The sequence below is a fragment of the Cupressus sempervirens genome, chromosome 6 (assembly GCF_028749045.1).
Source record: "Cupressus sempervirens isolate cs-2001-9-10 chromosome 6, ASM2874904v1, whole genome shotgun sequence".
Lineage (NCBI taxonomy): Eukaryota > Viridiplantae > Streptophyta > Pinopsida > Cupressales > Cupressaceae > Cupressus > Cupressus sempervirens.
Genome location: NC_143123.1, coordinates 710,574,217 through 710,592,454, shown reverse-complemented (window position 1 = coordinate 710,592,454; position 18,238 = coordinate 710,574,217). Strand labels below are relative to the sequence as shown.

The following is an 18,238-nucleotide window of genomic DNA, read 5'->3' as shown; positions in this document are numbered from 1 at the left end:
TCCGCGTTGTTCTACACAACCACGTTGCTTCGGACAACCGTCCTACTTTCAACAACCGCATTACCTAGCGAGAAAAGATCTTCCTCAAGCGAAGTGCAATTCTCTGCCTATATCCATTCATCGGGTGTATCAAAAACAAAGAGTTCACTCCACACTCGTGCTCCTTCAGCACTTCGAACCGTGCGAGTTGCTTCCCTTTCGTTCGGATTCTCTACCCTCAGCGTATACAAGTTAAGAAACTCCTCTCTTGTCTCTTCCACCAAATTCAATCACTGTCATGTCTCTTCTAGCAATTCCTCGGCACTCTTCGGTCTATTAGGTGAATGCACTCCCTCCATCTATGCTCCTTCACCCCCTCGATGTTCGTCAGTAATCGACTGAAGCTTCTATCTGCACTCTGCCTATTGTGCTAAAATTAAAACTTCCTATGTTGTGCATATTTCATCCTTATCTTTTATCTTATTCCTAGACTTGTTAAGCAAATTCGGCAGTAATCTTCATAACACTTCATTCCAAGTTCAACTTGCAATGGCGCAAAATGTTTACCATATAGGGTAAAAGGATACTTATCGCATGTAGTATAGCAAGATATAAGACAAAACATATACTTTATTCATCTACACTATATGCACTCCAATGCTTACAATATGATTATGCTCATTACAATGATTCCCAAAGTTCCTTATGGATGGTGTACATATACTTTCCTGAAGAGGTGACTCAACCGTCACGTGCCCGTTCAGATACTATTCTACCCGTCGGCTACAATATAGAATTTACTGACAACAAAGTTAGCATAGATGGAGGAGCAAAAGTTGTGGATTGCTGAGAAGGATCTCATGAATGCTTTAAGGTTGTTGAAGGTTTTGTGCGTGAGAAGTAAATGGTAGTTGGTAGAGGTTTGAAGATTTTGCATCACCAACTTCCATGCCCCACCACTTTCGCGACTCCAAGGACGTCCTATCACCTATCCCAACAAAGTTTTTGATATTTTCTTTTCTGCCATCTAGAAGACAACAACTTTCTTTCTTTCTTTTTTCCTCTCTTTTTTTTCTGGGGGGGGGGAGGGGGGGGTTTGGGGGGTGGAGGGTCGGGGTTGATGTAGGCAGCTACTATGCCATAATAAGACTTTGTTAGTTAAGGGGTAGAATAATAAAATAGTCATTCCAAACAGTGTCAATTAGCATCACTTGGTGGACTTAACCAACTATCGAGGCTATTTGTATCCACGATGGAAGTAAGCAAGGAATCATGGCGATTGTGGAAAGAAACAATGATGTTGTGAAAAGCCACATCATTCTATCATATCTCCTTGTATGTTCTATTCTTTCTGGTTACTATTGTATGTTGAATGGTTATAATTGCATTATATTGGCAATGCATCTTAGATTAGGCATTTAACATTCTTCACTTCTAGGAGTGGCCCAAAATTGATGGTTCTATACTATGATATTGGGATTAGATGGGGACATTGAGGGTTTCATTTTCTTTCATGTTTCTTTTGCAAAGAGGTGATTCAATCCACAGCCTACTTGTTCATTTGCTTGCTCTGATGGCATAGGTACACCATTCTTTCTATAGAAAATTTTGATATCCTGTCCAAGTATTCCACACAAATGAGCTTTCACCTAATTATTAACTGAATATCTAACATCACATCCTTGGCAAATCCAAATATAACCCCTGCCATCTAGAACTGGTTGTATCAACATAATTCCATAGTTTGAACTCAGATTTGTTTTACATTACAGTTGAGATATAGGATTAGAACTTGCAGCCATTGTGATTCCTATGGCAAGAAATTTTATAAAAAAAATTTAAAAACACATTAAAAACAAAAAAATAGATATATACAACCTAGGTCGCTTGACACATTCATAGAAAAATGAAACAATCTTAAAAAAACAAAGTAAAAAATTTGATTTATATTTGTAAAACTTAAACGAGGAGAAAAGCAAAAGAAATGCATTTGCAAAGATATTCTTAAATGGTCCTCTTCACAGCCAATGGACTCTTGTATTTACATAGGAATGACAACACAATCATCAAATAACCTTTAAAGATCAATCTTCAAGTCCCTTTGTTGATTGAACAAGCAAAATGAATGTTCCACTCCTAAAATAATATATGTTTTTTGCAACAGAAATGGGCTAAATTGTATTTGTTTTGGGGTTTGATACATTCTAAAAGTGACTTTTAGGGTTTACAATTCATTTTAGGGCATCTAAGTCAAAGTCAAAGCAACAAAAAATAGTGCAAGGATAAACAGGTTCCCCGGGGTTTCCCGAGGTTCACCTAGATACTCCCCGAATTCATCACAACCACACTAGACAATGTTTGCAAGGATCCTACCTGAATCCACAGGCAGACCAAATCAAATCAGGAATCCAATTCAAACTGAATCCATATCTGGCCACTCTACAGCTAAATCCAACAACATAGAGAAGAGTTTCAGCAGGCCTATATCCGGCCTCATTAATAGAACTTGAACAAGAAAAAGATGCAAACTTCGAAGAAATACATAGATGAGCATAAAAATTGACAAACTTGACAAAATTGAAAATTTGAATGTGATTAAAATCCTAGTTTTGAACGAGTTGTGAAAGATTTGAATACAGAGGATATTGCTGATTCTGTCATTGGTACTTTTGCAACTGATGCTTATAAAACAGCAGCAATTAGAAGTGCTTTTGGAAATAGCTTCTTTTGTTACCTGATCTGATGAGATAATCACTAGTGTTTTATCTTCTTGACAATTTCTTTGGTTATCAAGCTTTGTAATATTTTGAATCTGAACCTCCTGGCAGACTCTTTCAGCTAGACAAATTTTTGTTTTGTTTTGAAGTTAGATTGACCATTAAGGGAGGGTATTAGAGTACAATCTCTCTAATTTTGTTTCTCTCTTCCGTAGATTTACTTTTGTTTCTAATGGTCACTCTTCTTCTATGTTTCCATATTCTCTCTCTGTTCAATATGGAAACTTTCTCTCTCTTCAGAATATTTCTATTTATCTCTCTTTGTTTGTTATAGAAACATTCTTGTGTATACTTGTATATATAGATCATTTATAATCTTTGTTTAATAACACATTCATTATTTTGCCATAATATGGCATCGGGGCTTCTTCTTCTTTTTTAAATATTAATTTCATTATTGAAATTCTCTGAATTATTTTTCGAAATAGGTTATGAAAATCTTTAATTTCTTCATGAAATTTTAGTCTCAAAATTTCAACATCCTTTGCCTGGGTGTCTTCAAAAATTTGTTTGCAGGGATATTTTCTAAAATCCGTCTAGGGTTTTTCTATATTTTTTTCTCTGGGCGGTTTGTCTCCTACAACTCGTGCATTATTTGCCTTTCCCCCGCCCGTTGGGCTTGCATTTGACAATTTTTTGAGCTTGTTTTTCTGCAAATGTCTAAGCGTTCATGACCGCCTTTGGTTCCTGCACTTTTAGCTAGGGTTTCTACCCTTCAAATCAAGCTAAAATTTTATTTTAATTGCAAATTCCAACTAGGTTTTTCCAGATCTCAACTGGGTTGATCTTCGTTTTTCCTAGTGCATCGTTTTCTGTGCCTCAATTTTTGAGCCAATGGATTCATAATCTAATTTCAAATTCTTTCTGGATTTTTGTGCTCTCTTCTAGGTGTCATTTCATTTTTTTCTAGGTTTTCCATCAATCTGCCTTGAAGTTTGTGCATTTTTTAGATATTCACTTTTTTTGCATAAAAAACATGCCATGACATCTCTCACCAATCTTCTCTTGTAAGGCAATCAATGATTTAACGAAAAGAACTACAACACCTAGAAGCAGAGAATGATGACAATCTTCGAGTACCATCGCCTTTAGGCGCTTGTTCAAGGTACCAAAATTAGTCCTACCACAGTCAATCTACCACAGACCAATATTGCAGAACATACGGAGCTCACTGATCAGCCCGAGTCTGCCTTTTATGCCTTTTGAGTATTCTCCTGCAAAAAAAAATTGTTTTGAAGTTTGATTGACCATTAAGGGGGGGTTTTAGAGTAAAATCTCTCTAATTTTGTTTCTCCCTCTTTTGTAGATTTACTTCTATTTCCAATGGTCACTCTTCTTCTATGTTTCCATATTCTCTCTCTGTTCAATATGTAAACTTTCTCTTTCTCTCTTCAAAATGTTTCTATTTCTCTCTCTTTGTTCTTTATAGAAACATTCTATGATATACTTGTATATACAGATCATTTATGATCTTTGTTTAATAACACATTCATAATTTTACCATAATAACTCAGGCAACTAATAGAAGCTCCATTGGGATGTGGTCTACTAGTAAGCTACAGCACTTACTGCCACAGTAACCTATGTCCAATCTACTAATGGAACACTGCTTAGGCATATGTAGCTTGGTGTAATATAAAGGGAAAATTAACTTTATGACAATGTTTTAATGTAACTAACAGAATATGCATAAGCCCAACAAGAGAAACTTTGTTGGGAATTTGGAATTACTGGAGGGACCTTTCAACTTGATTCAAAGAATTCCATGCTGTGTCGCTGCTGCTTTGTGACATATGAATGGAATCTTAGGGATAGTATATAGTCAAGACTCAAAACACATCAGAAAAGTTTGTACATAGATTTTCTTTTGTCAAGTGTACCCATTGTTCACCAGTGGTACGTGGAATCACTGACATTGTGATCTTAATTTCTTAATTTATTTTTGGTGTACCGTCTCTCGGTCTTACCATCCATTCACCTATCAACTGGATGACCTGAAAGAAAGGTAATTCCTTAAAAATCACATTGCTAAAAGCCGTTTTATAGTAATTAATCAAAACAACAGTACTAAATTTGGCCATAGACTTTTCCATAGTTATCTCTTTACAGAAAGTACTTCAACCATGTCTCTTTCTAACTATGCCTCCTTTCTGTCTTGTTTGGCAATTGAAGATATAGTTTTATATACAAATCAGTTGGTGCAGCATATATATCAGTAATTGCTACAGGTTTTCCCTTGGAAGTGATAAGTACTATGGAAATTAATAATTTACATTACTTATTATAATTAGACTAATAAAACCCTAAGAATATGATTTCTACAAGGTCCAACTAATAAGAAACAGAAGTGAATTTCAAAAAGAATGGAATGATATTTTAATGTCTAAATGCTCTAATAGCACAGGTGTTGAAAATAGCGCGGAAGCCAAAAACAGCGTGGGTGTTGGAAATAGCACGGAAGTCGAAAACAGCGCGGGTGTTGGCAACAACGCGGGTGTGTGGAACAGCGTGGGTGTACAAAACAACGCGGGTGTCCAAAACAGCACGGGTGTTCAAAACAACACGGGAGCTCAGAACAGCACGGGAGTGCAAAACAGTGCAGGTACACAACAAAACCCCCAACATACAGTGATAATGGCAGGTCCGAAAGAAAAGTTGCCTAAATTTGATGGTGATGAAGCAGCTGATCCCATTCGACATTGTAAAACATGTGAAACAATCTGGAGGGCAAATCGCATAACAGATGCAAACGAATGGATCCGACAATTTTCCGCTACCCTACAAGGTGTTGCGATTGATTGGTTTATTGATGTTGATCCACAAAAATTAAACAATTGGGACAACATTAAGGAGTTCATCGTAGAATTTCAACTTTTGCGTGATGATAATGAAATTGTAGCAGAAATATTCAATACCAAGCAAAATAAGAATGAAACAGTACGGGTCTTCGCTAGGAGATTGAAGGACTTAATCTGTAAAATGGAGAATAAGCCGGCAGATGGACTCCAGAAAAGATGGTTCATTGAAGGCCTTCACCCGAAGCTGCGAAAAAAGATGAAGATCGTGCCACCATCAACATACAATGAAGCGTACAATCAAGCAATGAATTTCAAAAGTGATCAGAAGACAAAGAAGAAGAAAAACAGCTTGTCCGATTCAAATGACGATGCATCTTCAGGAGAAGATAGCAGCGATGAGGAGAGAAGTAACAACAAGGTTCGTGCCCTCCAGAAGGACATGATTCGAATGATGAAGGAATTCAAAAACATGAACAAGGAGACTAAGGAAAATGACCTATGGTGTACGGAGTGCAAGAAAGATGGCCATACGAAGGGATCCTGCCCGAAAGATCAATTTTGTGAGATTTGCCAAATTCTGGGACACTCGGTAAAGGAATGCCCTTTCAATTTGAAAACAAGAACACTGCAGCAAGTGTTCCTCACACAGGAGGCATCCCCGTCAGGAGGGAACGGGAACACCAATACGGAAGGAGCCACATCGGGCAGATACAAAAACAATCGGCGCAGTCAAAACAATAGCAGCAATGACAACAATGCGGCAACAACAATAATGGCAGAAGGAGTCGAATTCAATACGATGCGAATGGTCGACTGATTGTTCAATGCCGCACATGCAATCTATGGGGTCACTTCGCCCGAGAGTGCACAACGACGAACACACCGAAATTGCTATGCCGATGGTGTGGACCTGGCGATCATGATGATACTAAGTGCCCGAAGTCCAGAGTAAACTTGATTGCCGTCGGGACGGACGAGGAAGAAGTTCTGGCTATCACACGGAAGTAGGCGAAGCTCTACCCTGATCCGGCGGAAGAAAAAAAGAGACTGGAGGAAGCACGAGCAGAGATCCAGAAAGCAGCACAGGCAGAAACGGCACACCTGAAGGACCCGCCAAGTACCTTCGTACAGAACTGCGCAGAACAAAACATTGTACAGCAAATATTGCAAGCTGAGATACCCGTCAGGATAAATGATCTGTTGCTCACTATGCCTCAACTCCGTACGGCCCTCACAAATATAGTCCCCAGTGCTAAGCAACCTGTAGAGCATGAAAAGGAGAAATAGGGGGGTGCAAGTGCAGAAGACCCGATGCTATTAGCTCTTTCATCCAGACGCTATCCTGCAGGTGTTGAAATGGGCATTCTCAGGACTGTGCTAACGGACACGATCGTCGACGGAGGATCCGGTGTCAATGTGCTGCCAGAGGATACTTGGAAAAAGTTGGGACAACCAACATTGTGGCCACCTACCTTCCAGTTGTTAACAGCCAATCAACATGGAATCAAGCCATTGGGAATACTCACAGCACAACCAGTGACAATTGGAACACAACCATTCCTGTTGGACTTCGTTGTGATTCCTCTCAGGCGGAAAGGATACGATGCTATTATGGGTCGAGGGTGGCTAATACAAGCCAAGGCAAAACACGATTGGAAGAAAAATACTTTATCACTTGAAAGCAAAGGCCGGAAGTATGTCATCGATCTACACACTCAAATGGTTGGAGAAAAAGCTCTATCGTTAGATTCCGAAGGAGAAGATGATGAGAGGAGGCAGAGTATGGAACCCGATCAGAAAGGAGTCCTACGATTGGAAGGAGATGACGATCTGGATTCAATAAATGGTCTTTACCACTGACAGATAGACGATTACGAGCTCTTTCCAAGTTGTAATATGTTAAGAATCGACAAAGGTAAGAAAGAAGAAGGAAATGAATGCCCGAAGGAACATAGAGAAGCAGAAGGAGGAAATGAATGTTCGAAGCAACACATGGAAGCCGAAGAAGGAAACGCAGGTATGACTGAAGCTGAAGGAAAGAACATACAGTACGAACCCGAAAGAAGGAAAGATTCTACTGTACAACTGCACAGGAAGAAAATATTACGTCGAACCACAAATATAGTAGAAAGGTACCGGCAGCAAGGAAGACACACAATATGGTCTGCACAGGCAACAAAGAGGAAGGGTTCAATAAAAGTTTTAGCAGTACAGAGTGAATGTGTTATTGATGGGCAGAAGGGGCAACTGACAGAGTCCATGGTAGCGAGCTTCAGGAACAAACTGGGCGATATGGAGATGACACAGAACAGGCGTAGCAGGTTTCAACTCGGACAGTGGGTGTTGAAGTATGACGACCGGAATGAGATCAAACCAGGCAAGTTCAAAGTTAAGTGGATCGGGCCGTATCAAATCCAAGAAGTAGGGGACAGTGGAGCAGTAAAATTATGGACTTTGGATGGACAGGAAGTGCCTCAGGCGGTGAATGGCTCGAAGCTTAAGATATACCACGGTGTCATGTCCCCATTTTGGAGGCAATTTGATTTAATTAATTTAATTAATTAGGTTGTCCAAAATAATGAATATTTTATGAGGATGACTAATTAATTATTTTAATTAAATAAATAAGTGGTATTAAGTTAATTATTTATAAAGTTATCAAATAAATAAATATTAAAAGGTAACTTTATATTTAATTAATTTAATAAAGTGACTTGAATTATAAAATATTTTCTAAAGTCACTTAATAGATAAAATAAAATAATGTTCTAGAAGCTTCTGGAGAAAGTGGAGGAAAAAGAATAAATAGGCACCCTGGGCTTCATTCTAATCATCCAGATTTGTTGTTATTGATGTTGATATTTGTTGATGTGCATTGTGGAGCCTAGGGTTTCTGCAATAGTCACAACTGGCCATTGAGAACGAAAACTCTCAATTGGTACGCAATTTTGAGGGTGTGAAATATCACTTGAATTATTGCAGCTAGGAGGAAGATACTTCAGTCTTCTATTTGTGCTACATTGAGAAAAAATATTTGAGTACAAAAAGCAGGCCAAAAAAGCAGCTCGAAAAAAGCAGGCCGAAAAAGCAGTTCGAAAAAGCAGCCGAAAAAGCAGTTCGAAAAAGCAGGCCGAAAAGGCAGTTCGAAAAAAGCAGGCCGAAAAAGCAGTTCGAAAAAAATAGGCCGAAAAAGCAATTCGAAAAAAATAGGCCAAAAAAGCAACTCCGAAAAAGCAATCCGAAAAAGCAGTTCGAAAAAGCAAAAATGAAAAAACAAATCTGGAAAAAGCAAGTGGTAAAAGCAGATCGGAAAAAAGCAAAGCAAAAGGGGCAGCATTGAAGGAAAATATTACAGCCATCCACAATCAGGTTCTTCACTTCTCATTTGGCATATTTTCTGAGAAATGTCTGTTTTCAGCTGAGTATCAAATATAACTTCAGCACTTCACTATTTCATATTGTACTTGTCTTTGTTTGCCATTTGGCATTATTGGTATCAAAGGAAGGCTAGGATTTTGCAATTGAAAGAGCATTGTAATTTTTAGACTAACTATATTGCAAGCCTAGAGTTTGATGATCAACTTATTAGTTTGCATTCCAATTGTTTGACAAAATATCAATTGGTTGTAAGTGCATTAATGTCATGCTAGGTTGCATCCAAAGTATTTGTCATAATCACTAGTTGTTGTAGCTGCATATTGCAAGTAGTTAAGTCTCATATTTGTATTGAATATTGTCAAAATTAGTTGCACATTCATGTTTGGTCATTGTTTAGACAAATCTGGAGTCTTTTGTAAGCATTCTCTTTGATGCAAATTGAAACAAGAGTTATTGCAGCAATTTGAAAAGTTATATTAGTCATATGACCCCTTGTATACGAAGTGTTTGACAAAATTCTTCGAGCCTTCAATCAGCATTTTGAGATCAAAATTGAGCAGGATTATTACAGTGGTATCAAAGCTTGCTTGCAAAGTGTTTGACGAAATGTCAAACCACTTAAGTATAAAGATTTTTTGTGTTGGAAGAAGTTATAACCTATTGGGGTTGGAAGACTTCTGTGTTAGAGAATGGCCTTCGGGCGACCCCTTCGTCGTTGCAGGCCAACGATGCCGACGGTCGAAGGGAAAACTGACTCTGCTGTTTTAAAATATTAAAAATATATATATATATATATATAATTAAAAAAAAAATTTTAAAAAGAAAAGAAAAAAAATAAATAAATAAATAAATAATAAAAATAAAAATAAATAAATAATTTTTTTTAAAAAGGAGAGAAAAAGTGTCGTACAGGTTCTATATTTGAAGAAAATAGTACCGTACGGATTTCATAGTTGAAGGGAAGAATACCGTACGACTTTCATATTTGAAAGTTGGTGTACGGTTTTGCTATAGTACGGTTTTTAATACAATTTTTAAGATGTACGGTTTTAGTGTGGTACGGTTTTTAGCAGTGTACGGTTTGTAAAGAGTTGCATATTAACCACCGTACGGATTTTAATAGAGAAGGCTAGTGTACAGAAATTGAAGCCAAATTTTGTTGATTTCCATGTACGGATTTTAAAAGGCTACTGCACGGTGTTTAGCAGACAGGCAATGTACGGGTTTTATGCAGTCATCGTACGGCTTTTGAGTCCCTGACACCGTACGGACTTTTCAAATGCAATGTAGCAGTACGGATTTCCCAGATGCAATCAAATAGGCACCGTACAGACTTGGAATTTCTTTGCAAGGCTGCGCACAGATTTGGGAGCCAGTCCCGTACGGATTTTGGAGGTTGAGTTACCGTACGGCTTTGTTAAAAAGCTTGCCGTACGGATTTTTCCATATATATGTTATTTGCTGTACGGAATTCGAGTCTCAATGCAGATTTTTTTTTAAACAGCCATCGTACGGATTTTCCAACATGATCACCATACGGATTTTCTGAAGCAGCCAATGTACGGATTTTTAGTACAATATGGTGTGCGAGTTTTGCATAAATGATAAATATGGCGTATGGATTTGGCATACGGCTTCTGCCTGTTATTGCATTCAGATTTTGAATGGCATTCCAGGGTATTGCATAAGGAATTGGCGTAACATGGCAGAGGGTGACAGGAGGTTTTCTAAAAAAAAAAATTCAACAAATCAAGAATGCTCAGAATGAGTATCAGATGATGCCATAGGAAAGGGGAAGCATCAGCGATTGCCAGAAAGAGTGTAGAATCAGCAGGGAATGACAGAAATGGTGTGTTCCGTGCAATTTTGTGTGGGTTTCAGAGTGCTAATTTGGTCTTGGCGACGAGGGGCGCTGCCCCTCGACCCCGCCCTGTACTACGACAGGAAGCGCACCCGGGGCGCTGCCCCAAGACCCCACGGGGGCCCTGCCCCTCGACCCTGCCGGGGGCGTTGCCCCCTGGACCCCTAGTTGTTGCAGATATCAGTCGTGGAAGTCTGACCAGTTGAGAAGACTTGGAGCTACTGCAGGCATGGAGTGTTTGTGTACCAGAGGCACTGAGAGTAGGTGTTGGTCGTGAGGCTGTCTTGGTGGATGCGTAGAGAGCTCGGGAGGAGCTGATCATCCAGTTGGAGGTAGTGCAGCGACACTTGGTTCAGTGTACTCGGAATTGGTATGCAGAAAGCGGCACAAGTGGCTATTAGGGTCAGATGTCAGATTGGCTAAGGTGACAGTGTTGAAGACCAGCTAGTTAGTCAATGTATTTTGGTTTTTGATTTGTCTCAGAGATTTTGTAATAGTCGTCAGGAGACGACTTTTCTTTTTTGGGGGGATGATGTCGTTAGTAGAAATTGTGTATCAACCGACGGGTCCCTTCGGAAAGGAAATTGTGTATCAACTGACAAGTCCCTTCGGAAAGGTTTTTGTTATGTAGCGACATGTTGTATGTGGCCGACAGACTCCTTCGGGAAAGTTCTTCGGAAAGTATTTATAACCCCTTTGGGAAGCATTGTATTCATTAGATCTTATCATGAAAGCATAATGTAATATCTTGGCATATGCGAATAATAATAAGAGTTCTGTTGTTCGTGTTCGTGTCCATTATCTGTGTGCAATTCTTAATTAACCTATGCAGTAAACAACAATCCTGCAGTAAACTACCTCACATTCGGTGCTCTGTCCACAGACTGGGGAAAACTCGTCCTTCAGCTACTCTCCAGACTCACTACTTCGAAATGAATGAATCACTCCAAGAATTAATGACTAAAAGATTCCACAAGACCCCCCTACTTATACCCAACTAAGCCACAAGTCGGCCTAGCAATTACAAATTAAATAAACCCCTTGGCATTAAATGCATATTTAAGCCACAAGTCGGCTCACAACAAACATTAAATACACCAAGAACTCCAGTCGGCACCGACTCCCAAGTGATAGCAAACTCCCAAGCATCGTCGAGCTCCCACAAGCATTGCCAAGTTCCAACACATGCCGAGCACCACAGACCATGCCGAGCTCCCAAACCATGCCGAGCTTCAAGACCATGGTGAGCTCCCAAAGCATGCCAAGCACCCTCCAAAGCAACAACTGAGCCTCCTCTCATGAACTCCAAAGTAGTCAACAAGCAAACCCAAGATACTCCTGCAACAACTATGAACAACAATATCCCTTGCTTCTCACTCATAATCTAACGTTGCAATCAAGGCTAAAGAAGCTCTTCTAGATATCAGCTTCTCCAAATCTTGTTTGCAAACGCTCCAGATGAGCCTTCTCCATGTCAAGTCAAAATCAACAACTAAAGTTAATTTCCCCTAAATGAAAACTACTCGAAGTGGGGAGCACTTCAAAAACACCATTAAAGTTCCCACAAGAACTATGAAAGAGAATGCCCTAGTGGCTACAGAGATAATAGGTGCTCTCCAAATAAGATTTGTCACCTCACTTCTCAGACTGCATGAAAATAGTGCAGCTATCCATCCATCTTAGGGTACGATAGCATCAGCTTTCAAATCAGAGGCGACTTCACCCAATATGTTATATCAAACAAATGGCTTCCAGTTACATCTTCAAATATTAAATTAAAAACTTTCTCCCTGAGCTTGTAGGTTTTTCCCTAGCAACCCTGCCAAACTTCTAACTTGTTCTGCTCAATACACAAAGGACCATCCCACATTAATGAGACTATCAACAACCCAAGGAACCTCTCTCTTCCTCACATGCACAATGAGTTCTATCAAACCTTGACAACGAATTTTAAAACCTTCAGGCTTTCTTGAAGGCTTAGTACTATCATCCATTAATGCATTCTGTAAAACAACATCATCAAATTAATGAAGTCGTGGTTGCCTAAGATCTATTGATGATCATCTTTTAGAACCACCACATTCTTCAAGACTCGTGATCTCATTTATGTTAGGATCATCAATCCTTATCATCTACATAGCACAAAATTTGACAAATGAAGATCTCTAATGCCCAACGCTTCTTTGACGTGTACAACATTAATATTGCCCATTTTATTAAAATCCACGGATTCAAACGACGTCCTCAACCTCTTCACACTTACCACACCAATGCTGATCTTGTCTCTTTGATTCAAATGGCAAACCATGGGCAAAACATTTCCACCACATCTCTTTGGTTCAAAATGCCATGACATTTGATCCTTAGAATTGGCTGTAAAATCCCCTTACAAAAAATCCCTACTGTTCTTGTCCTTGAAAGCAGCTTGGGGAATACAAATTAGTGAAGCATCACAATTCTCTATAAAGCACCCATCCCCTTACAAAAAATCCCTACTGTTCTTGTCCTTGAAAGCAGCTTGGGGAATACAAATTAGTGAAGCATCACAATTCTCTATAAAGCACCCATAGCCTCCATGGTCTATGTATTGAAAATGATTGTAGATATGTTGCTCTATACTGCCTTCCAAAATAGCTTCATGCTGTTAAAATACCTTTTCCTCTCATCATTAGACTCAATGCCACTGTCACATTCCAACATACTAAGGAAATCGTCAATAACTGAATTAGCTACAACATCTAATGACAGAGATTGTGTAGGCAATGAAAGATCTCACACTTTAGGGTGACTCTATACTACATACAGGGTGCCTGGTTTGTTACCCGAAGCAATTACCAAGACCCCCTTTTACTTTCCATCTATTGGATTCAAAAGTAATTCCACACCCTTGAGAACCCAATTATCCAACTGAAATCAAATCCTGCTTCAGTTAAGGAACATATCTAACATCCTTTAACAGCCAACTGTTTCCATTTGCTAATTTTAACCAAACATCCCCTTTGCCAATAACATCATAAGAATTATCATTCCCAAAGAAAATCTTACCAAAGTAATTCATGAGTCTTTGAAAAACTCTTTGCACAAAGTGACATGAATTGATGCTCCCGAATCAAGCACCCAAACATCAGTTGGAATCTTTTCCAAGTTTAAGATAAGGATAATATCTTCTTGGTCTTCTACATTGACTTCATTTTATTTTGACTGATTTTAGCTTTAAGGTCCAATTTCTATTAATGTGGCCTTGCTTGCCACAATACCAGCAAGCCATTTCTCTGCCTCTTGATTTTGATCTTCCTCGTGATTTCTCATGAGGACTTGGGCTCTTATCTCTTTCTTTTGTTCTTCCCTTGTCTTCTGCGTGCAAAGCATGACCCAATGTTGGAGTCTCACCAGTGCTCTTCCTTCATATCTCCTCACTTAGGATTATACCAACAATGTCATCATAGTTCAGAGTATTTGAACCCAAAACAGAATTAGCAACTGCAGTAACCAAATTATTTCAACTTTCTAACAAAGAATACAAGATTGCAAGAGCTTGAACATATTCATCAAAATTAACATTTGCAGATGCTAACTCACTAGTAATTGTACTTAATTCATTTAAATGGCTCGCTACAAAACTACCTTCGACCATTTTCATATTAAACAACTTCTTCAATAGAAATACCTTATTTGATGTTGAGGACTTTTCATACAACTTACCCAACATACTCATTGAATCAGCAGTTGTGGTTGCCTTGGATATGTTGAACGCTACAGAAGGGGATAGGGAAAACTGGATAGCTCCTAGTGCTTTTCTCTCTAGTACATCCCATTTTTCATTCGTCATGGTCATCGGTTTCTTTGCTTTGCTATGTAATTAATGCTACAAATCTTTGTGATACTAATAGTCCTCCATTTGCATCTTCCATAATTAAAAGTTATGGTAATTGAACCTTTCGATCTTTCCTTAGTCAGCCGACACTGCTCCAACTCCATTTTGAAACTCTCCTACCACCTAATTGAACACGGCCGCATCTCAAATAACAATTGTTAAAAAATTAAAACGCAATAAACAAGTATTCAAACCAGAAATAGAAATACAGAAACCCAGCACAGGACAGAACACAAATTTACAGTGGTTCACCATAAAGTCTACATCCATTTTTTAGATGCATAACAAAGCAGCAAAAGCATGCTCTTTATAAACGTAATAGCGTTATCTGGAATTTGAAGAGCCAAGAGCAATCAGAGGAGAACCAATTGACTGTTGGGTTTCACATTCAAAATCAAGTGCAAATCACCCACCCAAATAAGGCAATCCATTCTTTCAATAGGCACAAAGCATGTTTACAAATCTTAAAACCTTTCTATATACAGCATTAATGCAACCCAAGTAGTCTTAAATTTTAAGATCTCTAAAAATAATGATTTCCATATAATATAGGCGTTCTATCAGGCAAATGCAGTTGAAGTAAGTACGTCTGTATTTGATTGACTAAGTTTTGAGAATTTGCTTTACACTTCTACGGAAAATTGAAGAAGACGAAAAATTATCCAATAATTTATAAATTCAAATAACCCATGAAACTATCAAAGCCAGGGACATTTACTAAGATCAAAGAATATTGCAGATTTTCAGAAATCTACCAATAATATCTGAAAAACTCTGTTCATGTGCAGAGAAATCATGATTTCTAAGGACCTCCAAATATTTCAATCCAGTCACTTGTTTGGGTTTATTTGTGATTGCATTGTTTTAGTAAAGAAAATTGCATAGACAGAGAACATACGATAAGGATGAATTGAAACCTATGATCCTTGGTAGACATGGCTGAAGAAGTTGCCGATAATTGAAATCTGAGCATATTTGTCCTTGGCTGCTGCTGTTTAGCATTGAACAGCTTCCAGTTGAAATTGTTCAATGCACAAACGCTCATTGTCATCCTCACAACTGCGCTCACTCCGCCGTGTGAAATCTTCCTTTTATCACATCCATGTTAAATCTTCCTTTTATCACCTTTTATTTGGATGTGAGGGCTTTTATTTGCACGTAAGGGGTGGGCGATTTAAGTCCAAATAAACTGTTAAACGAGGACGCGAGCCTAACTCGTCTTTCAGGGAGAGGATGTTTTTTTAATGAATAAGTATGTCAATATTTCTATTAATTAAAAATATATATAATATTTAGAGTTATAAATAAATAAAAGTTGGCTGAACACGTGATTACATCTTTAATGTCAAATGGGTAAAGTTTGGAGATTTTAAAATGATATAAAACAAAGTCATTAAGCACTTAAAATAGCAGGGGCTGGAAGAGATTAAGGATAAGGATTTCAGTCATTTGATTTGTCTTGTACACTAGGGTCTGAGATACATCATGGATAGAACATCCTGCATCTTCACTAAGTTTTTATTTGTCTTTAATATGCAGTGTATTAAATCAACTAGATGAACCACTTTGAAGCATCATGAGTTAGCCAACCATAACCACTACTGATTGACAACCTTACCCACCAAAGGTCGCCCAATACGAGCATCCCCAAGGGGGAGAGGCGGAGTGGGATTGAATAGGTTGAGAGGAGCTCTTGCAGCCACTAAAATGATAGCAAGGAGTTTGAGACTTAGGGACTAGGATTAACAAGTTGAGAAACTCTAACCTTTGTGCCAATTACGGGGAGGAGAACAATCACAAGAGACAAAAGGATTTGGAGGCACCCTAGCAACAACACATGGAGTATTACTACAAAGATCAACCATCTCCTCAACATGAGCCACCTTGCAAGACTACGTATGGATCTATAACAAAACATTTGAACAAATTACAACTTTAGGGTAAAGCAAAACATTTGTATAAATAGAGTAATGAGAAAAAATGAGTTTATATTTTTCCATACACTAAAGAAGCTATTGACCCTAAAAGCATATCAAATTTAAGTATACATGAAGGGAATGTGAAATCAATACCCAATGTAGCCATATACCATAAGAAAGACTATGAACAAAAAGAGAAAAGTCATTAATCCAACTATTTAGTTGCTAGGCTCTAAAGAAATTTTTGAACAACTCTAGTCTCCCAAGGAACTCAATACCTATATACTTGAGACAAGAGCCCGCATGTAAGCCTTGGAAATATACAGTAAGAAAAATTATTTATCTAAGGATTAACAATAGTCTATCAGATATTATGAAGTTTGTGTCTCCAAACCAAGAGTAGTGATTGCAAATGTCATCTCAAGTTTGAAAAGGGCACCGTGGTAAGATGTGGCAAAAGCTAGCAATAGACCAAGCATGGCATGTAGTCACCAAATCATTATTAGTAATCCATCAGTAATTTGTCCACCAAGTTCTATGTAATTTCCCCACTCCTTAAACTATATCATGAAAATAAATATATACTCAAATTTAAAATAGTAGAGAAAGAAGATTAACCAAAAATATATATGTCAAATCACATCTCAATTGTATTAGTTTCCAATTGAGTTATTAGCACGTGAATAGGATGTACAAATAGTAGAATTAGTGCTTGCACATTTGAAGGGTGCGAGGGTTAAGTCGATAGTCTTGTGTACTTGTGATAATGTTCCTAAGTGGTTACTACCATGTTTTGGGTTATAATTAAGTTTTTTGGTTCATGTAAAATATTTAACATACTATTTCTATTTTTGTTGCTTTATGCAGTCCCAATGCTTGCATTTTATTTGAAATGCAATATGTTTCAGGTGAGCTTCCTCTTTTTTTCATATAACTATATGTGGATTACTTTGCATTTTGGATTATCTATGAAAGGTAAAAGTGGGTTGAATACAAAGCTTGTCTAGTGATTGCCCATGACATGGTGATTAAGCATTGTCTTTGGTTGCCCATTGTACAATGAGGCCCAAACAATTTCATTCCCATATTCATGATGCCAAATCTTGGGAGCCCTTGCCCACTCTACTCTATTCCCAAGAGGATCGGATGACCTCTACGCCAAATAAGATGAGGGGGCATATTATATACATCACATGCTTGAAACCTCTCCCTCCACCTAATAACTCGGTGGGTGGGAACTATAGTTGAGTATGTAGGGTGGCCCTACTACTCTATGTGAAAAGTGATTGGTACTATTGGTATACTTTTAGGATCTCTACACATCTAGTGGCATACAACTCGATCTATAAATGATATAAGTGATCTTAACAAGAGATCCATTAACAATCTTGCTTCTATCCAAATGTTCATTGTAGGAAAAATGTGTTGTCGTGTGCAAAGGAGTGCATGATTTTCTAGTTGTTCATTGTGCATCTGATTGTTGTCTTTGCTCATGCAAGTTAACATTGTACTTATTATGATTGGGTGATTAAATGGTCTTATCATATTTTTATTTTGTAGCTTGACTACCTCATTAGTAGGAAATAGAATAATTAGGGGGGATGGGTGAAACAGTTATCCTCAAGTCCAAATGTACCAATTCAACTTTTAAT

The 18,238-nt window shown here is 38.1% G+C and overlaps 1 protein-coding gene across 5 annotated transcripts in view; it reads right to left on the bottom strand.

Annotated features, from left to right (window-relative positions):
* The window catches only part of LOC149554259 (uncharacterized), a 41,272-nt gene extending 25,419 nt beyond the window's left edge, over positions 1-15,853 (bottom strand). The window contains exons 1-2 of one of the 5 annotated variants that reach the window (XM_089789472.1): positions 15,585-15,818; positions 14,496-14,790 (exon numbers count right to left, since the gene is read on the bottom strand). In XM_089789472.1, coding sequence (XP_089645598.1) covers positions 14,496-14,628 — 133 coding nt within the window. In that variant the 5' untranslated portion in view covers positions 14,629-14,790; positions 15,585-15,818. Of the gene's footprint in view, positions 1-14,495; positions 14,791-15,565 lie in introns of all 5 variants that reach the window. The other 4 variants (XM_089789471.1, XM_089789473.1, XM_089789474.1 and 1 more) reach the window with 4 other exon arrangements.
* Between the last annotated feature and the right edge of the window lie 2,385 nt (positions 15,854-18,238).